The following is a 27809-nucleotide window of genomic DNA, read 5'->3' as shown; positions in this document are numbered from 1 at the left end:
ACCTAGCAGTTTGAAAGCATACCAACACAAGTAGATAAATAGGTACCACTGAGACGAGAAGGTAACGGGTGATTCCTTGTGCTCTGGCACTTGTCCTCTCTGCACCAGTAGCAGTTTAATTTACCTGCAAATTGATCATTGTACTCGTAACTGCTGCACTAAATAATCTGTTACATGTTGACTAACCTTTTATTGAACTAAGACTGCAGTCCTATGCCCACTTGCCTTGAAAGGTGTCACACGGAAGTCAGTGGAAATACCTTCTGAGAAGTTTGTGTAAGATGATATCGGGAGTTGGGCAAGACTGAACCAATGATATCAATTAGAGAGGATGTTTCTGTTCCTTCCAGGAACGTGTTGTACTTGGTGAAGAGTGGCAAGCTATTTAAGCCACACTATCTGCCAATTCATTCTCCAGTATATGATATAGGTTAAAGCACATATTTTTAATCCAGCTTTGTGGAGCCCAGTCTTGTACTCTACGCTGAAAGATGGATTTGCTTCCATGCACTTCAAGGATGTGGCTCTTCATAATGGGGGCAGGATTGGTCCAAGCCCTTGTTACTTCAGGAATGTTTATGAAAAGAAGAACTGTACACCCAGAAGCTACTATGGATGTTGTAAGCCATCCATCTTTTATTTGCTTAACTCAAGGCATTTATGGTTATTAGTGCTGCTTAATTGTGCTATTTTCCACATACCTAAAGTTTGTTTTTCATGGAATGCTGGGATAGCAGGTGCAAAAAAATGATGATGATGATGATGATGATTTTGAAGTATGTACCCTGCCCTCTCAATGCATCATTGCTCAGGGCAGCTTGCAGCATTTTTTTGTTTTAGTTTTTTAAGCATTCCCAAAGTAGCTCCCAACATCTGCTTCATGGGACCCCAGTGCTCTGTGAACTTCATTTAGGTATCAGCAGTAGCAAGTTTACCATCTTGCCCTATGCATTATTATTGCTCAACATCATGAAGAAAAATCATTAAGTGGTCCACCAAGACCTTCAGCATTTTTCAAGTGGTCCAAGAGGATTGGGTGGAGTTTGGGAACCATTGCTATTAAAGATGTAGTCTTCTGTGGAAAAGAAGTGTCCAGGAGTTTTACACTCCCAGCCAAACCTTGCCTTTTCTTTTCTCCCTTTCTGCCCAGGGTGAAATGATTTCCTTCAGAGGATATCCCAGTGAGACATATGACGTGGTGACAGATGATGGGTATATCCTGAGTATTAACAGAATTCCTCATGGGAAAAGAAATAACTGGAAATCAGGTGAGTGTGTTTTTTGAGGTATTTATTCTGTATACATGCAAATACTGTGAGGACTTTTAAAATTATTATTTAAACATGATAAGTTTTTGCTTTGGAATTCATTTACTTATTGCAAGAAAACTTCAACAATCTGTTTGGTTATGGATGTTTATTAATATGATTTTATTAATTATATGTTTTGGTCCTATTTTTTCTATAAGATACCAAAAAAGGCCATAGATTAGGTTTAGTTCTTTCTTGAGGTATTAGCTCCTCTGCATGGAGAATATGGAGATATGCTATTGTGTGACAGAGAAAAGGCAGAACTGCTTTGTCTTTGTCTTCTTTTTTAAATTTTTTAAATTAATTTTCACATTTAAACATTATCATCATATAAACCATAAGAAACAACTTCAATAAAAATAAAAATAGAAATAGAAAATAAAACATCTTCACACCATAGTAAATCCATATTTTGGGATTACTCAGACCCCTTGACTTCCCTCCATTTACTCTCCTGGTTCTTTTATAATATCTTATATTATACATGTCTATAATTTATTAAATTTATTAAAACATTCTAAATATTACAAGTGTTTTTAAAAGCCTGCTATTATATTGTATTATGCTATGCTATTGTATTAACTTCTTTTACAATGGCTTTGTAAAAATTCAGTAAACATTTCCCATTCTTTTTTATATTTGTGGTCATTTTGATTTCTTAGACTTCCTTCCAGTTAATTTAGCCATTTCAGCATATTCCATTAATTTAAATTGCCAATCTCCTAATAGAATGAAAAACATAATATTACAAATAATACATAAAGACCAAACAGGATTTCTGCCAGGAAGACATATGAAAGAATATATAAGGACTATAATAGATATTTTTGAATATCTGATAGTAAGAAATGAAAAACAAGCAGCAATGATGTTTGTAGATATGGAAAAAGCGTTTGATAATGTTTCCTGGACCTTTATGTTAATATCCTGGAAGAAATGAACTTTGGAGAAACATTTAAAAGAGGAATAGAAGCCATATATTCAGAACAGCAAGCGAGATTAATAATTAATAATGTAACTGCAGATGAGTGTGAAATTACAAAAGGGACAAGACAGGGGTGTCCCCTATCACCTTTATTGTTTATTTTAGTCTTAGAGGTACTGGTGAGAGATATAAGAGCAGATGATGATATTAGAGGAATAACTGTAGGAAATAAGTCATATAAATTAAAGGCATTATGGATGAATTAATGCTCATGATAGAAGACCCTGGTCAGAGACGAAGAAGAAGCAGGCACCAGCGGGGGGGGGGGGGGTTGGATCTCCTGAACATAGAAGTGCAAGAAGCTGAAACAAAGAAACAGCTGGAGCAAACAGTTCCGCTGAGGCTGAGTTCAGACTTGGAGGGGGGGGGGAGGAATACAGTCGGCTCTTTTGAGGCATGCGCCAAAGAGGTTGGAGGTCAAAAGGAAAGCCGTAAAGCTGTCACACTTGAAATGCTGGGGGAGGTGTCGTAAGTCATTCGCGCCAACTGAACATGATGAATCGGAGTGAATTACCGGAGCTTGTGTTGACTTTGTAAACAGTGTACAATAAAGACCATAAAATCATTAAGCCGTGATTATAAACCAGAAGTCCCTTTGCCTCTGTCTCTAACTCACAAAGAAAGTGAACCCCAACCTGGTGATGACATATTAAATGATGTAAGGATGGAACTGCAGCCCAAGATAGGAAAAGAGGTGGTAAGGAAACACCTGGCTACTTTAAATGAATTCAGATCTGCAGGGCCTGGTGAGCTGCGCCCCAAAATACTTCTGCCTTGCATTTAGAAGATACTCCTTCCAGACTCAAATTCCAGACATGTGAAATTGCTGGCATGCTCTGCGTCCCAAGTTTATAGTTGGTGATACGCACTAGGGGCCAGTGAGGCCGCACATGTGGGGCCTCGTTGCTCTCCTGGCTTCTTAACACCACTGTCACTGGTGATTATTGGGAAGGAGAGAAGAGGTGCAAGGTGAGGAGAGCTTGGCCAGGTGAGGATGCATCTTATTGGATGGAGACACTGAAGTTACTTATTGTAACTATGTTTAAAACAAGGAACTAGGCAGAGGGCCTTCTTGGTAGTGGCGCCCACCCTGTGGAACACCCTCCCATCAGATGTCAAGGAAATAAACAACTAATGACTTTTAGAAGACATCTGAAGGCAGCCCTGTTTAGGGAAGTTTTTAATGTCTAGTGTTTTATTGTAGTTTTAATTGTGCTGGGAGCCTCCCAATGGGGCTGGGGAAAACCAGCCAGATGGGATGGGTATAAATTCTTCTTCTTCTTCCTCTTCAGGTCCCAGGCCCGCAGTGTTCTTGCAGCATGGCCTGTTTGGTTCTAGCAGTAACTGGGTGTTTAATATGGACTACAACAGCCTGGGCTTTATATTGGCTGATGCTGGTTATGATGTTTGGCTTGGAAACAGCAGAGGTAACACCTGGTCCAACAAACACATCAACTACACTGAGAAGCATCAAGAATTCTGGCTATTCAGGTAGAGTGAGCTTTGTAAACCTAATTTCTTGTTTCTGGTTCCTAGTTCACCCTTTGGGGAAAACTTTAATTAGTCATGCTCTTCCTAGTGGAGCCATGTTTTTCCACCTCCTCTTATAATATATGATATGGAGGTATAGAAATACATTTCCAAGTAAGTAAAATTGGTAGTTGTCCCTTTAAACAAACAAACAATTTGTTTGTTCCTGGGGAAAATATGGCCTTGGTGAACTCCATAGAATAGATGATAGCAGATCAGCTTAACTTCAGGTGCAATTAGACTTGATCTGGAGAGACTCAATATTGGTCCTTCTGAATCTCTGCTGGAATTTGAAGCTTCTCAGACAGACATGGGTTGGAGGGAAAGCAGAGTCCTCTCCTGCCCACAGCATAAATACTGTTCCTCCTGAAACTGACTTTTTCAAAATGTTTTTGGTTTCCCCATTGCAGCCACATGGTTGCTCTTAACTGTCTGGTGGGCATTTTCAGTTTGCAGTGATCAGCTCATAGTGTGGTCCTGCTTGCTAGTGAACAGTGAAAATGGAAATATATAAGGAAGATGAGTCATGGCTTAATTCAGATAACTGTTTCACAAATGTTCATAGACTTGGTGACTTCATGGATCCATGGAGGAGATGATCTCTGATCTGCCAGATCCAAGCCTGTTCTTGTATTGAACTGGGCGGAGAACAGGGCATTTTAGGCTTTCACAATGTAGATCCCACTGCATATACATGTCTGTTAAACATAGGCTGTTCCCTTTTCTTTGCAGTTTTGATGAAATGGCTAAATACGACCTTCCAGCTTCAATAAACTTTGTCTTGAACAAAACTGGCCAGGAAAAAATATTTTATGTTGGTCATTCCGAGGGCACCACAATGGGTAGGTTAGCAAGATTCTTAAACACATGCGGGCAATTCTATTTGCTACATAATTATATGTGCAGTTGCTGTTGTATATTAAATTCAAGAGACATCTTGCTCATGGTACAGTGATGTTCCATGGAACCTATGGACACCTATGGAGAAGCATCTTGAATAACAATCCCTGCCTTTGGGTTTCCTGCATTGCGTGGACAGGCGGAGTCCCCAGATCCTGAGTGTTCCCCCCCCTCCGTCATGTGGAATAACGACTCAAGACAACGTGCTATGGGATTAAATTGGCCACAACTTTATTAACTTTCAAATGTGGGTAGACCTTGGCTCAGACACTGGGCGTTCTCCCTCCCCAGTCCCCAGCCGGGGACCTAGGGAGCTTATCAGGGGGGGGGGCGGCTCTGGAGAACATATGTTCAAGCAGAGATAGCCGCCCCCATTACGCCGCCGCCGCAGGGGAGAGCAATGACAACCTTTCAGTGTACGGTCAAAGCCTCCCTTCAGAAACCCCTTTAACGGGGAACCCTGGCATCGCTGCCGCAAAGAGGAAGATGGACTAAAGGGTTCCGCCCAAGGCCTGATACCGCCAAAGTTGTGACGTTTTGCTACGGGAAAGGCGAAACCTGCCAATGCAGGGAAATTCCTTTCCGGCCCTTTAACAGCGACCTTAACGTAGCAGCGCCCGCATACCTGTGAAGAAAAGTTAACATGCAAAACCTGTGAAGAAAAGTTAATCTGCAAAATAAGACATTAACTGAGGGTGGGTAGGGTGGGAAAAGCTCTGGAGCCAAGTGAGGATTCCCAGGTAAGATCCTCCCTCTATTGTGTGGGCAGGTAATCCCTCCCCTACCTGGCCTGATCTCCTTGGCAAGGCTTCCCACAGGTGGGATTGGACAACTGACTGAGATAGGCGGAGACCTCCAGGTATCCCACCTGAGGGAAGGCAAAGCCAAGCCTATGCTGATGGAGCCGCTCCAGATCTAGGGGCTGCGCGCGTCCACGCAAAGGGCGCCCCCCGTTTTAAGCGGGTAGCGGTCATTTTCCTCCTTTGTGATATTTCCCATATAGGTGATGATTCAAATTGGTTAAGGGGCTTATAAAAAGTGGTTTGTCTGGACTGAGAAACTGTTAAAATCCTGGATTGCAAACCAGTATCAAGCCTAGTTTGCAGTCAGAGTTTAGGGAACAGTTTCCCAGTCTGGATGTAACAGGAAGCTATAGTTTAACAACCCGGGATGTAATGTGTTAAGGCCCCTGAGACAAGAGGAGAAGAGAACTTGTTGGCTGAATACTCCTTCTTGGTCTCATAAATCATAGTTCTATAACCAAACCGGTTTGAAAGTCACCTCACCTCTGACTGTCACTTCATGTTTTATTGGTTCTTAGTACAGCCTAGAGTGGCTGGAGAAACCCAGACAGATGGGCTGGGTATAAAAAAATAAAATTATTATTAATGTTGTTATTAGCCACAGAATGTATTACGCAAGTAAATTTACAATTATTACACCACTGAAAAAACATATGCAGCACTAAAAAGTTTTAATAATAATAATAATAATAATAATAATAATAATAATAATAATAATTTATTATTTGTACCCCGCCCATCTGGCTGGGTTTCCCCAGTCACTCTGGGCGGCTTCCACAGAAACCAAAAAACACTAAAATATCATACATTAAAAGGTTCCCTGAATAGGGCCGCCTTAAGATGTTTTCTGAATGTCAGGTAGTTGTCCATCACCTTGACATCCGATGGGAGGGCATTCCACAGGGCGGGCGCCACCACCGAAAAGGCCCTCTGCCTGGTTCCCTGTAGCTTCGCTTCTCGCAATGAGGGAACCGCCAGAAGGCCCTCGGCGCTGGACCTCAGTGTCCGGGCAGAACGATGGGGGTGGAGACGCTCCTTCAGGTATACTGGGCCGAAGCCGTTAAGTAGGTCAGAAACAAGGCAGGGCCTTTTCTGTTGTGATGTGTAGATTATAATGCACCATTTCTAGAATCATAGAATCATAGAATCATAGAGTTGGAAGAGACCACAAGGGCCATCGAGTCCAACCCCCTGCCAAGCAGGAAACACCATCAGAGCACTCCTGACATATGGTTGTCAAGCCTCTGCTTAAAGACCTCCAAAGAAGGAGACTCCACCACACTCCTTGGCAGCAAATTCCACTGTCGAACAGCTCTTACTGTCAGTAGGGTCCTAGGTCAAAATGATCCTAGGTCCTAGGTCAAAATTTCTAGTAGGGTCCTAGGTCAAAATGATCGCAGATCCTGAGATTTCAGGGCTCAAACCTGAGACTTAGTGGAGTTGTTATAGGGGTGGCTCTTGGTGGTGTCAGAGAGGTGAACCCCAGAGATGTCATGAAAAATGGCACATTAATCATGGTCTCTGAGAGCGTGTCATTCACATAAAAAGCTACTGTTTGGAAATCCAGACAGAAACCTTAACTGAAGGGGTTGTTCCCAGCTACAGCTGCTCTACGAAGTACTAAAGATTCTTGCTATGAAGAGGTTGAATAAGAGTGGTACTGGAGAAGTCAGTATAAGGTGCATTTTCAGCTCTGCTGAAAGTCTGTAAATTTTGATAATATACACGATTTTGTTATTGGGTTTTTTCAAGACTGCATTGATAACTTTATTTATTTTTCTCTCCCCCCCCCCACAGCATTCATTGCATTTTCAACCATGCCACACTTAGCCAAGAAGATCAAGATGTTCTTTGCATTGGCACCAGTAGTCACTGTTAAGTATTTGACAAACACGGCTTTGACCAAACTTGCAATGGTTCCTGAACCTAAGCTCAAAGTATGTATTTCAGAAAAAATACTTGTTCAAACAACGGAATGCAAATATTGCCTATTGTAGCTAGTACAGTATTTGGGGATGTCTGTTTCATTTTACCTGAGACTATTCACAATGCTCTTAGACATCTAAAGAGCTCAAGCTAGCCAATGCTGCAACTTGATAGCACAGTGTTGCTTTGGCTGTTCTGTGCCAGGACTTTTTTGGGTAAAAAAATGAGGGGCTGGCTTTTCTCCCTTGCTGTATGTGTCATGGGTTCCAGTTTCTGCTGTGGGCAGAAAAAGAAAGGTGTTGGTATTCTATACTCATGGACACTGTTTGCATCTGGGGCACATATTAATTCTCTACGGTTCCTAATAAAATTGCCATGAGAATCTTGTCAGTATGGTGGCAGATCACACTTGTGGGTAACATAGTTGCCTTTAAAGCAATAATGCTGAGCAGTTACCGTATTTTTCGCCCTATAGGACACACTTTCCCACCCCCCCAAAAAATGAAGGGGAAATGTGTGTGCGTCCTATGGGTCGAATGCAGGCTTTCGCTGAAGCCTGGAGAGTGAGAGGGGTAGGTGTGCACTGACCCCTCTTGCTCTCCAGGCTTCAGGAAGCTATCCGCAAGCCTTGCAAGCCCGGCGGGAGTTCCCGCGGGCTCGCAAGGCTTGTGGGCAGCAGCCTGCAGCCTGAACCATGGGGCGCCCTCCGGAGGGCACTCCGTGCTTCGCGCAGGTGTCCGCAAGCCTTGCGAGCCCGGCGGGAACTCCCGCCCTGAGCTCGGGGGACAGCGGGGAGGCGCAGCGCCACCACCCTGCTGTTCCCCAACCTGGTTTGGAGGCTGCCAGCCCCACAAGCTCGGGGGACAGATATCCACAAGCCTGGGGAGACTGGCGGGACTTCCCGCCAGGCTCCCTAGGCTTGCGGATAGCAGCCTGTTCTGGGGGATGGGGTCGGGGGAAGCTCGGGCATCCCCCACCCCAGCCCCCGCCTATGGGGAAAATAATTCCCCCCCCTTTATTTACCCCCAAAAAACTAGGTGCGTCCTATGGGTCGGTGCGTCCTATAGGGTGAAAAATACGGTACGTGGGAATGTATTTATTACAGTATTGCTTTCTTTATAGTGCAGTAAGCCTATGCTCCGGGGATCTAGTTTAATGGAAAAACCTAGTAGAGTCAAAACCTTTTGGGTTCAATGGCAGGTGGGATTGCCAAAGCCCTTTTTCCTGAAACCCTGCCCCATTTCCACCCACCTTCCTTCCTTCCTTCCTTCCTTCCTTCCTTCCTTCCTTCCTTCCTCCCTCCCTCCCTCCCTCCCTCCCTCCCTCCCTTCCTTCCTTTCTTAGTTGCGGACTTACTTCCTTACCAACAAGGAACGGCTGTAAGGGAAGAGAGCCATGCTGATCAAATTACAGGCACATGCGCCCATTTTTTAGGGCTCAGAGATACTCACTGATCATGTTGGAGGCTGTTTGCTTGGGTCTCCTGTGTTGTCTATCTCTTCCACCCTGCTGCTTTTAGCTCTGTAATCCATAAAACAATGTTGGAGCATGGTCAGTTTTATCCCCATGCTACAGTCACCCTTGGTTGCTATGCTACACTCCCGTCATTTTCAGATTGGAGGAATAGCTACCTCTTGTATTTTTAGCCTAGGGTCAAGTCAGGAGACATGACACTAAATTAAGTCACTAGGCATACAATAGAGCAGTAAGACACTTCTGCTGAAACTACTGGGGAATTGAATGATTTCTAGCACATCTATTTAGCTACTGGACATTTGGCAAAATGTTTGCATAACTCATGTGCTTTGTATATTTGGGCTCCTACTGAAATAGTATTCATGTTGTGGGAACCATTATAATCTAGCTTGTTCCTGAACCACTTTAGAAGGACGCCAAAAGTCTAGAAATCAACGAAGATGATAGACTATGCGGAATTACCAAAGCTGACAGGCAAAATCTGAAACCAGAGTGACAAAGCGTTCCAGAGAGACTGGAGTAAATTTATTCAATAAATAGACAGTTATTATAAACATGTAAAGACACTTGCAGGCAGTGGCGTAGCGTGGGTTGTCAGCACCCGGGGCAAGGCAAGTAATTTGCGCCCCCTAACCCGTGGATTTGTGGATTTGCGCCCCCTAACCCGTGGATTTGCGCCCCCTAACCTGTGGATTTGCACCCCCTAACCCTAACCCCCAGATGTTGCGCCCGGTGCGGCCGGCCCCCCCCTGCACCCCCCACGCTATGCCACTGCTTGCAGGACTGCAATAAATCTCACAAAGCTCATTGGAAGGAACTTTCTACTTGTGCTTTATTACTAAAATAACCAAGAAAAAAAGTGTAGGATTGAGATGGTATAAATGTGTGGAAATATGATGTTGTTATACAAAAACCAGATAATGGAATGGAGGGAAGCCGAGTGGTTTGGTAGAGCTATGAATTAGTAAAAGGAAATAAGATGTTATAATAATGTTAAAAATGGAAAATAATAAAAAATTATAAAATAAAATAAAGAAACCAATGCCCTTAGAGGCTATGTTTGCATAACTCATGTCTTTGGCATATTTGGGCTCCTACCTAAATAGTGTTCATGTTGTGGGAACCATTACCATCTAGCTTGTTTCTGAACCACTTTGGAAGGTTTCATTCCATTCCATTCCATTTATGCCCCAACCATCTGACTCGGTTGCCCCAGCCACTCTGGGCAGCTTCCAACATATATAAAAACATAACAAAACATTAAACATTTAAAAACTTCGCTATATAAGGCTGCATTCAGATGTCTTTTAAAGGTTGTATAGTGACTTATCTCCTTGTCTTGGGGGCTGCAAAACTCCATACCCTTCATCATTTCTCCAGTGAAAATAGGGAACTTTCTGGGATCAAATCAGAAACCAGGATGGCTTCTGTCAATCTGGGATAGCCTCTGGAAAATAGGGACACTTGGAAGGTCGAGAGGGTCATTCTGTCTGACTGTGCTTGTGGGATTGGAATGGGTATTCTATCCTATATGTCTGAGCGGAAGATTCTCATAACAGTTTGTTTTGTAATATTTTGTTTCTACTCGATAGAAGTATCAATAGGAAAAAAGAGAATTGACTAACAAAATGGCATATGTACTAATATTTTTGTTTTGGCAGGAAATGTTTGGAACTAAGCAGTTTTTAGCTCAAGACAGAACAATGAAATGGTGTGCTACTTCCTTGTGTAACCGTTTCCCAATGGATTATCTTTGTGGCAGTGTTGTCTTCATCGGAACTGGCTTTAATGTGCTAAACCTCAATGTGGTAAGATTTCTAATTACTTAATAGGTGTGTGCTCTAAAAAAAAAGGTAGGTGTATGGAGGCTTCTCTGAAGTGATTTCTACTTGTGCCATTCATAACTTAATTACATTCAGACAAAACACAGAAGATACCTGCACATTTTGTCCCATCCTTTTGCATCAATGATGGAGAGAGATCTATTTTTTAAAGGAGAGCTCAGATTCTGCACCACTAGTAAAAGCTTGTGTTGGTGCCTTGGTGTCTCTTGCACTAGGAGCAGTGACATAATAAGCCTAATAAGCCCCATGGCTGTGCTCAAGTACAGCAGCACACATGTGCAACCACTGCCTATCCTCCCTCAAGGCCTCCCTGCGCATTGACCGGCATCTTCTTGCCTTTGCTGTGGCGTTGTTTAAACAGGGACCACACAAAGTGAGATGGGAAGGAGGGAAACGGACAGAATATGTGTGCACATTCAACCACATAACGACATCTGTGGCATCCAGGAGATTGCAGCCACAGAGATAAGAAAGGAAGCGTCATTCCATTGTCCAGAGAGGTCACTTCCTGGTTTGCATGGAGAAGCCATTTGCGACTGAGCCCAGAGAGGGAAGAGCAGAGCTGTACTGAGGCATCGCTGGGTGTTGAAATATTGTACCCCTAAGAATTTTGCACCCAGGGTAACTGCCCCTGTGGTCCCCCCCCCCCACAATATGCCACTCAAGGGAGGGTCTAAATCCCCTTCTTATGTACAAAGCTAAAGTTCCAGAATACATTTCCACTGCCTACAAGATATTGGCCGTATAAAGCTTCCTGTAAAAAAAAGCACAAAGACTTCAGTAGACCTCATAGTCTCATGCATATTACTTCCTATTCTGGGATTTTGTCTCTGGTGTAAGCACTGCATAATGGCTAATTATTTATTTAAGTATTTAGATATCACTATATCAGCAAAATGTATCAAAGCAGTTTACAACAGTAGAAATAAGATTAAAAACATTTCATAAAAGCATAAAAAGTGAAAAACAAGTTAAAAGCAGAGATCAGTAACCATAGTGGTGGGTGTACTGGCAGAACAGAGAAGTTTTCAGCAGGCATTTCAAAGTTGGTCTAGAAGGTGCCTGCTGAGTATCTATTGGTAGAGTATTCTGCAGGACTGGGCTGATGACGTTAAAGGCCTAGATTCTCACTGTTGTCAAGTGAGTCTCACCAGATGATCTCAGTTCATGCAAACTAGTAGCATCTCGCTAAGCACACTAGTAACATCTCACTACATTTGTGTGGATTTTGCGGGTGATCTTTATGAGGCTGCTTATTTGTCTTTGCCCTTTCTTGCTTCCTTTCCAGGCAATATTCCTCTAAAATTATTCATTATTTACATTCTAAATTTCATCAGGTTGTCACAGGGTGGGATACCGTTTTTAAAAAAACGACAACACTTTTTTATATGTGCTGTAAGCTGCCCGGAATGAGCGGGAGATAAATAATACAATTATTATTATTATTATTACAACAATAAACAGCAATAAAAAACAGGCAATCATTTAATCACACACTTAGGTCCAATATTTGTATAAGGGTTTGTGTGCATATGCTTGTAAAATGGAACTGAACATTTGTGTGCATTGAAAGATGGTGCACATCAGCCCAGGAACATGAAGTGAGAAGCCATAAGTGCACACCAAGGCCAGGTTTGGTACTCAAGCAGCATAGGGTGAATTCATGTTCTGTAGGAGGAACATACACAATGCAATGCCTATTGCATCAATCATTGTTAGCAACTGTACCTGGATTGGTTCTAGTTGTACTGTATGATGAAAAGCATTATACTTAGGCTGTAATCTAACCAGAGAGCCAGTGTGGTGTAGTGGTTAAGAGTGATAGACTCGTAATCTAGGGAACCGGGTTCGCCTCTCCGCTCCTCCACATGCAGCTGCTGGGTGACCTTGGGCCAGTCACACTTCTTTGAAGTCTCTCAGCCCCACTCACCTCACAGAGTGTTTGTTGTGGGGGAGGAAGGGAAAGGAGAATGTTAGCCGCTTTGAGACTGCTTTGGGTAGTGATAAAGCGGGATATCAAATCCAAACTCCTCCTCCTCCTCCCCCTCCTCCTCCTCCTCTTCTTCTTCTTCTTCTTCTTCTTCTTCTTGGGATGCAAAGGTACATGGGATGAAGCCTGGTTGAACACTGTACAATTTGCTTCTTAGTAAATGTGCATAGAATAGCACTGCAAGTAATTTGATATATAAAATGTAAAAAAAAATGCATTTAAGTTCTGGGACAGTTAAAACTGAAATGCCTTGCTCTAAGCTAATTTCTGGGGTTTTTTGTTTTTTTGTTTTTGTAACATCATATTGGGATTAGTAACCAGTTTAGAGCGTCAAGTTGTGTTGTTACTATGTAGACACGGATTCCTGTGTGATATCCCGATGTTGAGCTCTGGTGCACTGCTTTTGTGCAAGGAAACCAAATGGAAGGGAAGTGGCTGTTGCAATTTGTGATAAATTAAGCTAATCACTTTGCGCTTTCTTACAGAGCCGAATCGATGTTTATTTATCACACTGTCCAGCTGGGACATCTATCCAGAACATGCTTCACTGGGTTCAGGTAGCACTGAAATCCTCTTTTCTCTTTTAAAGAGGGTTTTCGTATCGATTGAAGAATGGGCAATCAGAACAGGCTTTGTCAAAGACTTTTAAGAATGAAATTAATAAATATGATTGAAAGAACAATTCTTAATAACTCCGCCTCTCTTTTTACATACTCCAGAAATATGTTTTGTTTTTATGAGAAGGGATTTAAAGCTGAGAGAGTTTTATTGTGTTTAAATGTTTCCAAACAGGAGTATTTCAAAAGCTACAGATACAATAATATCGCCAATGGATTTGTTTTTATTGGCAAAATAGTCCCTCTGCATGTAGATGGACAAAATACTACATTTCTGTGGTATTTTACTAAATTGTGTCTCAGTGAAGAACCCAGTGCTACTGGAAGCTTTGCCCGCCTAATTGGACTACAACTCCCATCAGCCAGGCCACGCTGCCTTTTGCTGATGGGAGTTGGAGTCCAAAGCATCAGGATGGCTCCAGGCTAGGCCGGCACTTTAACTTAGTGTCATCTGAATTATTTGTATAGAAACACAAAGGTGGCTTGCTAAAGCCACACAGTAGAAGCTTGGAGCATCTAGCTAAGATATCCTTTCTGATCGGATATACATGGTGGAAAAGAAAATGAATAATGGCTTTGGTAGCCCTTCCTCGCTGGACTGTCTTAAACCCATCATGCTAACCTATAGAGCTAAACATGCTGGTTATTTGAGGCTCATATATCCCACAATCGTTTCTTCCTAGCCACTGCTTCCCTTGAAGCTGCTCTCTATTTTGGATCAATTGTGTGAAATTATCTTTAGGATGGAGTTGGTGTTTTCTATCTCTGATTCTGTGACTTAGTCTGCATTTCTAGAAACACTTCCCTGGGAATAAGTCCTATTGAATGGATCTGAATAGACAAGATTAGACAGATGTAATTACATTTTAAAGTGGCCTATATCAATTTTGACTGTGTCACAAGTGGGGAACCTTTTCCTTTGTTCCACAGGCCTGATTCTTATCAGGATCAGTTTCACATGCAAAGTTTAACAACAGGGTGGGGCATCCAACCTGTCAATTACCTATTAGAACAATCAAGGATGTCAAACCTCCTTGCAAGCTGCTCCTTCTGGATTCCAATGCAAACCTCTTCCTGATTCACTTTAGTAACACTTCCAGTGCAAACTCCTTCCTTAATCAGGACGAGGTTTGCATGGATTACTGCAGAATTTAAATGAGTGAGATCAGCTGATGGGCAAGTGGGTGTCTTTGTGGGAAAGTGTTTGGGTGAGACTGGATCCCCTGGCAGACTAAGTTGGACTGTGGAGTGGAAATTCCTGATCCCTGCACAATATTCTGATTTCTGAGCAATGGGATACCTGGGCTACTTATCCAACCACCCAACTTAATCCACCTGCCCAGAGGCAGAGAGGAGAATTCATATTAGATCTGAAGAGAAATTTTCAGCCCAAACCTATGTGTGTTTACTAAAGTTCCCCTAAGTTAGATGAGAGTTGCTTCTAGGTAGGTGTAAGGCAGACAACTCATATCTAGTAGGACACATTTCAAACATTCTCAAGATATCAGATACACTGAGGAGACGTAGAAGGTTAAGCAGTACTAAAAAACAGCTCTACTGCTTTCATATGGCTTTGTATAGCTTTCTTTGTATGTTTACATTAACTTTTGTTCTTCTCACTAAAGATGAAGTTAGACATTATTGCATAGTCTTAATCATAGCATGGTTTTTGACACGTTCAACATCCTTGTTTATGCCGGTACCACAGTCTATTCATATCGCACACTTCTATATCATCTGCTTTTCCCATTTGGTTTTTCAAAGTATGGCACACCTTTTTTTTCAGATTGTGAAGGCTGGGAAGTTCAAAGGCTTTGACTGGGGAAGCAAGGAAGCAAACATGGCTCACCACAACCAGGTAGGAATTTATCACAAATTCATTATTTCTCTCTTTAGGCGTTTGTATGAGGGTAAATACTGGGTAGGTTAACATAAATCCATAGACTGAGCATGTATCAAAAGAATCCATCTCCAAGGTGTGAACAATCAGATTAAAAAGAAACTCTTTAGATAGCACATGAGATGTTCTTGTAGTTCTTGTTATAGATTTAGGGGAGGGATCTCCCTAAACCCTAGAAATTAAAAAAAAATGCTAGGATTTTGATTAACTGGGATGTGGATTAAAGTACAAGTTGCAGAGCTGTTCCAGACAGAAAATTCCTGACTGGCAGGCTTAGTGAAGACCAAACCTGTTAACATGACAAAAAGTGTTTATGGCCCATTGGGGATAGAAAGCTTTTAGCCTGGGGAATGAGATGTTGCCAAGGTGATAGAGTGTGTATTTGAGGGGGACAGGAAAGGGGTGTTCTTGAGCAAGGGTTGCTGGGATGAAGAAGCAGGTAGAAGAACAGAGACCCATCTTGACCAGGCAGGCTGGAGGCTGCCCACACCACTTCCTCTTGAAATGACCATGCCATAAGATCTGGCCTCCCTCCAGGCAGACTCAAAGCATAAATAGATAAATAAAGCATATTTCTTAAAGCCATGGAAGGGTCCACCGTGTCTTCAATTTTCCCAAAGGGACACAAACCCTGTATGGGTGCCTGGGACCCCATGGCCTCTTGCCACCACTCGGCAGTGGGAGGGATGGGCACCTGACTTTTGTCACAGTATGCTCACCAAATCAGATCCAAATAGCACCTTTGCTTATGTGAAGTCAAAAGCCAATAACTTCAGTTGATACAATAGCTGTCAACTTTTCCAAAAAATATATCTCAAATGTAAATTTGTTGACAAATCTGCCATATGCCAGGTGTCTATCTTTCCTCCCCTGTCATATAATGAAGATCATCACACCAGTATGTTCTTTCAAATTTATCCCTCTACAGATTAGCTAACTGAGATATGTCTAGTTCTAAGATATGTCTAAATTTCAAGCCACACTTGAAACTTGCCAGAACAGTCTGTCTTGAAACTGCAATCATGTTTCTTCAGTGCTAACAAAACTGGTGCAGTAGGAAGAATCACAGTGATGGCAGTTGGGAGTAATGAGTCAAAGACACTGAGCTGGTTTGTAGGTAAGGCTAAGCCAAACCAAAGCTTGCTATGAATGCTGGTGTGGAAGAACTTCCTGAGAGGAGAGCCTGGCCACTTTGCACTTCCCTTGACTCTCCTGCCGCTGCTCTTCTGCACGCTAGTTTGGTTTAGCAAGTTGCTCAACCCAGGCATGTGGCTTGTCTTTCTCCAGACACTGCATGAGTTGTAAATATGAGAACAAACTTTGGTTCCATCTTGTGGTTTGTTTGGAGTGAGGCAAAGCATGAGCCTGGGTTCCTTCTTAATGCTAAAGCAGCAGTAGTGAGACCAGAAAAGGGTCAAAGTGTCTGTGCAATCCTCTTAGGCAGAATGCACATTCATGCTCAGTCATAGTTGGGCTTAATGTTACTTGAAAACCATCTCATTCCTACAGAACAATCAGTAAATCCAGACAATCAGTGCTGGATTTACAGCCAGGCAGAGCGGCCTGCAGCCCAGGGTCTTGGCCACTTGATATTAAAAACAAACAAACAAACAAACAAACAGGCAGATGTTACTATCTAGGCTCAGTTGCTTAGTAACAGTAAGGACAAGAACAAAGTTCAGGTACTCAAAAAAATCATAGAATCACCAAATAACAGAGTTGGGAAGGATCACAGGGGTCATTGAGTCAAACCCCCTACAATGCAGAACTTTGCCCAGTATGAGGCTGGAAGCCAAAACCCTGAGATGTAGGTTGACAGGCAATCTGCACAATTTCCTCTTCATGGATAGAGTATGTGCACTTTCTTGCACAGCTTCTGATGAAGTTGTTATGCACATTAATAGTTCAACATGCGCATTAATGGTACAACCCTCAACTTAGATATGTTTGTGTTTTGCAAGTGTGTGTGTGTGAGCAGGGAGTCTTCGCAGACTGTTTTTAAACTTTTTTTTAAATCTTCTCTCTTTAAGTCAACACCGCCTTTCTACAACGTACAACGGATGACTCTTCCAACAGCTGTCTGGAGTGGTGGTAACGACTGGGTTGCAGACTCAAAGGACATGGCACTCTTACTGCCTCAGATCCCAAACTTAGTTTACCACAAGGATATTCCTGAATGGCAACATCTGGATTTTGTCATAGGCTATGATGCCCCACAGCGCATGTACATAGAGATAATGGATTTAATGCAGACTTACAAGTGAATGTGAAATATTCCTTCAAAACCCATCACTGTCAATGTGTGTTATGAAAAGCACTACAAGATTTCTTAAGATTCCATTTCTCATATAGGTTCATCACAGTCTCAGTTATAAGAAAGATTTGCTTAGTAACCTTGCCTTTTCTAATTCTGTCACTGACCATGAGTGTTCCTCCATTGTTTTAGGAGCGGCTAAGATTCTTTGCTGCTCTTGCTTTGTCATGCTGTGTAGCAGATTCTTGTTCTAGCACAGCATGACTACTGAGGGTAGAAAAAGTTCTTGTGGTGATATCCAAGTCTTTACCTTTGAGGAACTGGTCCAATTTCAGTTGTTTCCCAGCCATGGGATCTATCTGCTCTGGGGTAGAGTGCTGCCTTTTCTTAGCTCCCTCAGCAGTTTCTGGTCTAATCTCTCTCTCTCTAGATTGGAATCCTCCCTTAGTTAGCAGTTGTATTGCTGGAATTTTCTAGTTAGTCTTTCTTATCTCTAATTATTCACTTTGGATAGAGAAAAGGGGAGAGAAGCACTAATGACAGAGGAGCCTCTGTTGGGATATGTCACTCCCCTATTTCTTAAGAAAATTCACCCTGGAAAGCATTCCCTACCTTCCCCTTCTCTCCCCCACCTCTCTCTCTCCCCTTCAACTCGCAGTGTCTATGACAGCAGTGTCTCACACCAAATGTAACTGACCCATAGAGAAGATGGGAAACTGAACTGCTATATGTTCCTTTGTTATCCATGAAAACACTTCCATAAAAAACAACCATTGCTAGGATGTCTATGTGCAGTTTAGTAATCCCTCAGGGAATTAAATCTTTGCCCTCCTCAGAAGGATTTAAATCCATACATCTTTGGAGCCTCGAGGCTCCAAAAATAACAGATTGGCAAATCAAATTACACGAATTGGTGGAAACGGCTCAACTGACTAGTAAACTCAGAGGAAACTCAAAGTAAAAATTTGCAGGAGAATGGGATGGTTATAGAAGATATGTTCAAAGATACAATAATAGTTTTGACTCCATGCTAGCATTCGAGTGATAAAGGAACTAAAAGGAGGTAGATAACAATTAAGGATTTATTATGTTTTCAGAATGTATTAGAAAAATTATATAGAAAGGTTTACTGTTTTGTGTACATTCAAATGTAAGATAAAATATATGCAAAGGGACTTGACAGGAAGTCAAAGTTGAAGAAAAGTTTTTGGAAGATAAAAGGGGGAAAATATTTACTTTCATTATTATCATTTTGTGTGCGGGTGTGGGGGTGTGGGTGTCTGCACATATGTATGTTGTTGAATGTAATGTTTGGGAGGAAATAAGATGGTAAATAACAAAATAACAAACTAAATATCGATGTATGTAATTTTTATTTCTTAATTATATTTAGTGGTAGTATTAAAAAAATAAAAATTTAAAATTATTAAAAAAATAAAAATCCATACATCTTTAATGGGGGTATTGAGATGCAACTTAAGTTGCATTCTCATCACATTAGTCCTGATGAAGGGAAAAACCTTGTCACCAAACTTGCATAATAATGTATATCTGAAAGTAAATCTGATCGGCTTCCGGGGTTGGCCGCGAATGGCTGCAAAGTGGAGCCTCAACCTCTGGGAAAGGTTTGATCGCTTAAGAAGTCCTGGGGAGAGCATAAGGGTACTGTGTCCCCAAAAGAAGCCCAAAAGGAAAGTTTGGGTGCGGAGCTTCAGCTGCACTGTTTTGCAGATTCTCCCGTCCCCCGCATGAAAAGACAAAGAGGGAGAAGAGACGGGGTTGAGAGACAGAAGCAGAAGAAGCAGACTTCAGCCTCAAGTGAGAAGCCTTGAACTTTGGCCAGGACATGGCAACCTTTTGTGACAAATTTAAAGCCACATTGGATAAACTAAATTTTAAACAGTTGGAAAAGAGATAATTTGGCAAAGAGACGGGGTGAAAAAACAGATACCTGCTACTTTCTTGCAATACATACTTTGCATGGAAACAGTTCATAAATGTGAAATTGAGGAAGACACACTGCTAATATAAAAAGGTGTAATTCGGTTAAATGAGTTTAGATAATGGATATAGATATTTTAAATTGCGGTGGGCTAAAACTGAAAGTAATTCTGCTCTCTGGTAAACAGGAAAGGGAAAGTGGCTACATATTGCATCTAGTCTTTGTTCTAAATGGGATGTATATTTCTTTAATAGCGAAAACCACCCAGGTATTTATTTTGTTTAAAACTTTCAGAAGGGACTGACTGGAATGTAACATACTGAAAGTCTTAAGAATTTCAACCGTGGAGAGTCAAAACAGATACTGAATTGGATTTGTAGATAGAGACAGCTATTAGCGGGTGAAAGTTGGATACAAATATATCCCCTTTTGACTTTAGTTACAATAAAATTGATGGTTATATACTTTACATGCTTTATATCTGTTGTGGATCAGGCAGAGAAGAAACTGAAGAAATCCAAGGGTGTGTTTATTTTGGGGAGTGAAGATCGCTCTGTATTGTTGGCAGACATTTGGGATTAGGTTGAATAGAGTTGAAGATTTTTTTGAACCCCTTATTTACCTCCTTAAGTTTTGGATTACAAATTTGGCCTCTGCTTTAGACTATATTTCGGAAAGGCGGTGCCAGAGCTTTGACAGCATCCCAGAGCCCCTTTGAGTAGACTATATTTTGGGATCAAAATTTGGGATGTATTTGGTGTGCACTTCTCTCACCGTTTTTGAGGTTGCTTATGGTTTATCCTCCTCCTGTCCCTGACCTTGGAGTCAGGGACTCAGTTGCAGAGTTGGCTGAGAAGAGTGTTTTGTTGTGAAACCTGATTGCCTCAGCAGTGGACAGTGTGTGAAAGCCCAAGCAGGATTCTAAACAAGGAGGGAGAACAGGGAGGGAGGTGAGAAAGGAGTAGAAGTGACACCTGGAGTCGAGGGAGGCAAATTGCAACAGAAGTTTTAACTGGGGAAATAAGAGTGAGGAAAGTAAAAATAAGTTTAAAGGAAGAGGAAAAATAAGGAAATATGGCAACAAAGACCAGGACAAGGGAAGAGAGGGTCTGCCCAAGACCCAGAAACCAAAATTGACCTTGCAGAATTAATTACAGATATGAGAAATAACATAACAGAACACATTAAAAATCTGGAGGAATAAATGGATAGGATGGGGGTCAAACTGAATGTAATACAAAGTCAGTGGAAGGGCTGGCAGGACAAATTAAAGAGCTCTCAACTAAAACAATTGATGAAGAGATAAGGGGAAAATAATAATGGAATTGGCAGCTTGGATGGAGGTGGAGAAAGAAGAGTTGGAGAAATATGTAAATGGGATCTTCAGGATAAAATTAAGATTTGCTAAAGTGGAAAAAATAGCAGGGGACTCTTTAGTGATCCTAAACTCCCAGATAATTACAGGATTCAACAATCAAATTATGAGATGAAGTGATTCATAGACAACCAAAGAGTGATAATTTTGAAAGAAATTCCAGCACGACTATTGATGAAAAGGAATAACTATAAGTTCCTGAAGGGTGCATTAAAAAAATAAAAAATTCTGCTATAAATGGGAATATCCAGAAGGTATTTCATTTACATACAGTGGGGAAAAACAAAGATTAAGACATTGAAGTGTGTGTGTCGGGGAGGGGGGTAAATATAGACCAATTTTCCTGCTAAATAACAATTACAGTGGAAACTTGGGTTGCGAACACGATCCGTGTGGGAGGCACGTTGGCAACCCACAGTGCTGCATCTGCGCACGCATGTGACACGATTGGGCACTTCTGCGCATGCGCAAAGCACCATTTAGCACTTCTGCACATGTGCGAGCGTCGAAACCCAAAAGTAACCCGTTCCGGTACTTCTGGGTTTGGCGCATCCATAATCCGAAAACGTGCAACCTGCAGCGATCGCAACCCAAGGTATGACTGTATAAGCTTTTGGCCAGCATAATGGTAGAACGTTTAAAACTTATTTTAAAGGAGGTATGGATAATGCAGAAGATTATTGTAATTTTGAGGAGATAGTGATCCGACATGGTCAACACTTCCTGTCTATCTCTTACCAACTTTGGTTATCTATGTTTTATTACCTTCTCTATGCATTGTAAAAAGGTCTTTGACATGTGGCCTGTTGGTAAACAGTATTGGTCAGTAAAAGCCTTTGATGTATGGCCTGGCTTTTTGTCCTTGATGTACTGACATAACAGGACACAACATCTATAAAATATCTTAGTTTTGGGGCATCACAGTCAGAAGTTTGTCATAGACTGTTGGCCACAGTGCTGTGCATCAAAGGCTACCTGGAGGTCACTTCGCCACTTCTTCAGGGCTTCTCGGTGGCAGATTGAAGTGCTACTTGATAATGTATATTTTGCTTGCTGTTTGGAATAAAACCTGTAATCTTCTCACTCACTTGCATTTGTATTGCTTCTGAATCTAATTTTAAAAGAACCATCTTGCATTTGGCAAGTCAACAGATTTGATACATTCAGATCAGGCTCGGTTTTTACCAGGCCGACAGATGAAAGACAATATAAGAAATATATTGGCTGTAATAGAATATTTGGAGGTGAGGAATGACATTTGACAGGGTCTCCTGGACGTATATTAATTGAAATGATGGACTTTGGACAGACCTATATGAATGGAATAGACGCAATGTATTCAGAACAACAAGCGATGTTGATAGTGAATAATGTTATAACTGAAAAATGTAAAATAACTAAGGGAATGAGACAGGGGACAACCTTTAGAAGAAACCGAAATAATTCTCATATAACATACAGATCCTAAAGCATACCCCACAATACAGTACTTAATTTCATTGTTCTGTATGGGACAATGACAATAAAGATTATTGTATCATATCATATTGTAATGGAAACATAAAGACACACCAGCATATTAAGAGAGATCAGAAAGAATTTGTTGATACGCCGCCATGAACTTCAACTTTGAAATGAGGCCCAGAGCCTTAACAAGACTACGTCGAATGAAGGAGGGATCAAAGAAAGAGGACTGCACTTCAAAATAATTGGACAGAGAATAATATGGAATAAAAATGCCTCCTGAGTATTAATAATATAAGGAACTGTTTAAAAAGATAGTGAGTCACCCACATAGTGACTGATTGCTCTGAGAAGATGAGGACGGTTAAAATCAGAGACTTTAATGAGGACAGTATCTCTAGCCACCTGGAACATGGGGAATCCTCCTTTGATTTTTTTTTATAATTGAAGTATATAAACTGATACACACTGGGGCAGATAAAATGTATATGCTCATGCTGTATATGCTCATGGGGTTTGTACTGGCAGTAATGGACCAGGAATGAGATCATGGGGTCAGAGTAGAAAGCTTGATAAAGATGTTGTGGCTGCTGTGAAAAAGGTGGATTCCATGCTGGGGATTATTAGCAAAGGGGCTGTAGATAAAGCTCCCAATACGATCCAATATGAGACAACAAGGCATTGAGGTGTTAGACCAGTGCTTGGAGGCAGTGACAGGCTGGATGTGGATCAAGTTTTTAAAACTAAATTCTGAAAGAACAGAGATGTTATGTGTTTCAAATTCTCCAGTCTAGAAAGTACCATTCCTACCATATAGGCGAAAAGTGAAACGGGAAACCTGTAAGGTGGATTTTGAGGTGGTGAGCATAAGCCCCTCGCAGCTTTAATTATAACTATACAGTATGTGCAAAATCCATAATTAGGAAGATCCTATGCAGGGAAGATCCTGTTGCCTTTTGAATCTTAAGAGTGCTGCTGTCTTCTGCTTGAGTTTGGATACATTTCTGGAACGAGTTACCACTTCAAGCAAGTTGATGCAGTCTGATGCCACAAGATGGAGCTGTGGCCCTTATGAGTGATACTTTGAAACTCGTTTATTACATCTTTAGCTGGGAGATGCTGTTCTTGCAACATAAAGAGAACATGAAAGAAACCATCCCTCCTTTTAAGTGTCTTAAAACATGATTCCCAATATTTAGCCTGCCCTGCAACGTTGCTTCCTTTGCAGCAATCATTTTGTTTGCTTAAGGAAAAGACCTTGTGGGTTCCTATGTGAAGATGCAGAAACATACATTTACAGTGGTACCTTGGTTTTCAAACGCCATGGTACTCAAACAACTTGGAACCCAAGCACTGCAAACTGGAAGTAATTGTTCCAGTTTGTGAACTTTTTTCAGAAGCCGAACATGCTCCTTTTTGAGTGTCACACTTCCGATTTGAGTGTTACACCAAGGTCTGTCTGTTTTTGCTATCTATTCTGCTTTCTTTCTTTTTTGCAGCTCTTTTTTGTTTTGTTTTTGTGACTGTGTGGAACTCAGTTCAGCTACTGATTGATTGTGTCACCGCAGTACATTGTTTATTGCTTTCATTTTATGGATCAATGGTCTCGTTAGATAGTGAAATTCATGTTAAATTGCTGTTTTGCGAGTTGTTTTTAGAAGTCTGGAATTGGTTAATCCATTTTGCATTACTTTCAATGAGAAAGTGTGCCTTGGTTTTAGAATGCTTTGGTTTTGGAACGGACTTCTGGAATGGATTAAGTTTGAGATCCAAGGTACCACTGTACCAGACATAGTAGCTTTCTCCAGTACTGCAAGCATTTTTCATAGGAAGTCTTTTAAAAAGCAAGTTTTAAGCCTTCGAACTCATTCAGGCCTGCGGGCATAGTGTAATCATTTAGAGCACACTTGATAGGTGACAGCTGAGCATATGAAGCCTAGGAAGATTCATTTGAGAAACACTGAGGTGGCATGGTTCCCCACCTCCCAGGCAGAACTTTCATATGTGGTGGCTCATTCTTATGTTATGCTTGGCGTGGCAGTCTCTTCACCCATCCCTCAACAGGACCACATTTGCACCATTTGCTTCCAATTTGACACAGCTAGGCAGTAGAGTGCCCATATGCCTTACTTTCTAGAGAACACTCCTCTGTTTGAAAAGCTGCCTGGGCCAAGTCCAGTTTCAAGAATAAGAAAAAAACAGCAGGAGTCTTGGCATCATGCCCCATCAATGCATAGCACGTGGACAGGAGAATGAGCTGTCTTCCCCACTATGGTGACATAGATTTCATTTAGATTAAGAACAGAGGTAGAGCCTGCTGGATCAGGCCAGGGGCTCATCTAAGTCAAGCACCATCTTTTTACAGTGGGCAACCAAATGCCGATAGGAAACCTCAAAGAAGGATGTCAGCACAACAGCAATTTCCAGCGCTCAATAAGTAATATAATTATATAGGTGCACCAATAGCACTAAATATAGTAATTATTTCAAGATTTTCATGTATACACAGAGGCAAGAAACTTGAATTCTCTTTGGATCTTCTTTTGGTGATGAGTAAATGGCCACTTGTTGCTTGCTTCCCATAAGCATTCTGCAGTCAGTTAAAAAATGGCCAGTTTTGGAATGCTATAACTAGAGTTAAAGGGTCAGTATTACCACAAACTCCTGTATAACAAGCTGTAGCTGCTTCTTCAGTCTTCTCCTCTTGCTTTTTGTTTTTTTAAAAAATGAAAATTAACATTGTCCCAAAATATAGAGCTGTAGGACTTCTGGTGCGATTGCCATGGCTTTTGACACCCCCCCTCCCCAGTCGTGCAATTTATCAGGGATAATGTGGGGGTAATTATCCCTGGTGAGCCCCCATGGCAGGGAAGGGGGGATTTCTCACCTGCAGGTCGTCCAATATGTTCTGCCGCTCACTACTTTTATTAAGAGTCCTCCTGGTTTAAAGTGATGGTCCATCTAGTCTAGTATTATGTTTTCTCTGTGGGTAAGCCAGATGCTTCTGGTGACTTTACAATTGGGAAATGAAGGAATCAGTTCTCCCCCTCCCCCCTCCCCCCCCACAAGATCTAGGCTTTCAAAGGATATGGATTCTAGGTATGAATATTCAAATTTAATTAACATGACTACTAACTCTGTGAAGTTGTTGAACATCATCTTCACAATAATCTCTGTGTTAGAGATACAGGATGCAAACTGTAGCGCTGATTGATCCACTACCAACTACATAATCTGCTCTGGATGGCTGTGTTAGGTTTCTGTTATGCCACTGTGCAGTTCTTGGAGTCACAAGACTTTATTGACATTCCAGACTGTTGGAAGTCTCACGGGAGACAGATGTTGGTGTTACTGGTTTCCTGTTTCTTTGTGTTCAGTTTGTTTTCTGTCTCTCACAGAAAGCAGATGCATATTCTTTTCTGTCTTACGTAGTTAGAAATAAAGTAGCAATGTAGCACATATTTCTGGCTCGTTCTGCTGCTGTCTGATACTCTGCATGTATGGAGAGTGTGCCTGAAGTCTCATTCAAAGGCTTAGGTCATTAATCACCATTGGAGGAGAGCCTGGATGGGTTCCGAAAATACGGCCGAAGGAGTAGCCATTACAGCTCGGTTGTATGGAAGCTCCCATAGGCTGGAGGGCCTTCCAGATTTTTTTTTTTGGGGGGGGGAGAGAGAGAGAGAGAGAGAGAGAGAACAAATGCTTTGGGAGAATCTGCCTTTAACTACAGTTTTAGGTTTTATATAATCATTTAAATTATATCACTAGTAGCTAATTGATTTGAATATGTTGTCTGATCATCTGTGGCCAAATAGCATGGTGTGTGATTCCAGATATGTTGATATTTCTGTTTCTTCTGAAAGGCATAAAACACAAGTAAAAACCATTCGAGGTAGGCACAGAGATCTTGAGGTTCCTATCCTTCCTTCAGTCTGTCAGATGGAGTGAATAAAGTATTATTATTAAGTAGAAACATGAAGAGTTGTAGCCAACACTGCACAAATGGAGCTCCACTCATGCAAAAGGTCTTCCCTTGACTTACTTATTCCCACCAAATCAGTTCCAGATGGTCCTGCAACACACTGGAGCAGCTTTTGAGGGTGCACAAGAAGCTGCAGGGGGAAGAAGAGTACATGGAATTCCATTTTGCAAGTACAGGTCTGTTGCATGAGTGGAACAGCAATGTTGGATGCAAACTAAAGTCTTCCTAATGTTTCTTTGGGGTGTTGCTATTTCCTTCTAATTGGCACCCTGTCATGTAACTACATAACTGGCTGTTGAAAGGTGGTTGTTGCTGCTATAATGATAGCCACACCCCAGGTTTTCAAAGGGCCCTGAGCTAAAAAGTGTTGCCTAAACCATTTGTGGTTCAATAACCTTTCATGCCTTTGTCTCAGATGGTGTTCTTGGAGCATAATTACAGTTGCAGGAAAACATTTTATATGACTTGCCATGAGCGGTGTGCAATTCTAGTGTGCATGTTTTAAGAAACATTTATAGAGAAATACGGTAAAAATCATAACAGGAGTCTATGTCATGACAGAGGTTGAATTGGAAGATGGAAGGAAATCCACTTAATAGTCTGTTTTTCTTCACCACCCAGTCCTCATACATTAAAATAGGAAACCTTGACACAGCCATCAGTATATAAATTCTGACTCTTCCCATAACCTCATAAATAAATGTTCAGATATTTAAACTGGCTCTCTGAACCAATCTCTGATTAAAAAATCAACATTTTGAAGAACGCTTTCTCTCCCTTAGAACAGCAGAACATAAGCAATGGAAGCAAAGCTGTAAAATTCCAAAGAGAAAAATGAAACAGGAATGGGATCACCTCAATCAGCCATAGGAATTTAAACCGGAAGTTCAAACTCTGCCCCATTTCCAATGGATCCTCCACAGGGTCCAAGTTGGCATCATTTACTCAAAAGCAGAGACAGGTGTGCTGGGACTCTGAGAGAAAGAAAGCAACTCCCTCCCCAGAGGGCAATTTGACTTATGACACCTGTGCCGTACAAATACAATCAGGTTCTCATTTCATTATGAGAAAATAATTCATTTTTATTTCTGCTTCCAAGTATTTTTATTATTTTAGCCATCTAAACCATACTTTGATAATAAATAAAAGGTAAAGGTACCCCTGCCCGTACGGGCCAGTCGTGTCCGACTCTAGGGTTGCGTGCTCATCTCGCTCTAGAGGCCGTGAGCCGGCGCCGTCTGAAGACACTTCCGGGTCACGTGGCCAGCGTGACGAAGCTGCAGCTGGTGAGCCAGCACCAGCGCAGCACACGGAAACGCCATTTACCTTTCCGCTATAAAGCGGTACCTATTTATCTACTTGCACTTAGGGGTGCTTTCGAACTGCTAGGTGGGCAGGAGCTGGGACCGAACGACAGGAGCGCACCCCGCCGTGGGGATTTGAACTGCTGACCTTATGATCAGCAAGTCCTAGGCACTGAGGTTTTACCCACAGCGCCACCCGCGTCCCTT

At 41.7% G+C, this 27809-nt stretch overlaps 1 protein-coding gene across 1 annotated transcript; it reads left to right on the top strand.

The window, feature by feature from the left end:
• Positions 1–369: 369 nt before the first annotated feature.
• On the top strand, positions 370–17958 carry LOC310706828 (putative lysosomal acid lipase/cholesteryl ester hydrolase). Its single transcript, XM_083503164.1, has 9 exons — positions 370–620; positions 1151–1268; positions 3588–3786; positions 4558–4667; positions 7326–7465; positions 10592–10738; positions 13250–13321; positions 15168–15239; positions 17312–17958. The coding sequence occupies exons 1-9, from the start codon at positions 492–494 to the stop codon at positions 17543–17545; spliced, it is 1221 nt and encodes a 406-aa protein (XP_083359290.1). The 5' UTR covers positions 370–491; the 3' UTR covers positions 17546–17958.
• The last annotated feature ends 9851 nt before the right edge of the window (positions 17959–27809 follow it).

Source organism: Podarcis liolepis, assembly GCF_965112155.1.
Source record: "Podarcis liolepis genome assembly, chromosome: 5".
Taxonomy (NCBI): domain Eukaryota; kingdom Metazoa; phylum Chordata; class Lepidosauria; order Squamata; family Lacertidae; genus Podarcis; species Podarcis liolepis.
This window is presented reverse-complemented; position numbering and strand designations above follow the sequence as displayed.

Bases quoted from the DNA above. Each gene is read 5' to 3' on its own strand.
- LOC310706828 (XM_083503164.1), top strand. From the start codon at position 492: ATGGATTTGCTTCCATGCACTTCAAGGATGTGGCTCTTCATAATGGGG. The intron at 1,269-3,587 runs GTGAGTGTGTTT...CTTCCTCTTCAG, and splicing joins AAGAAATAACTGGAAATCAG to GTCCCAGGCCCGCAGTGTTC. The intron at 15,240-17,311 runs GTAGGAATTTAT...TCTCTCTTTAAG, and splicing joins ACATGGCTCACCACAACCAG to TCAACACCGCCTTTCTACAA.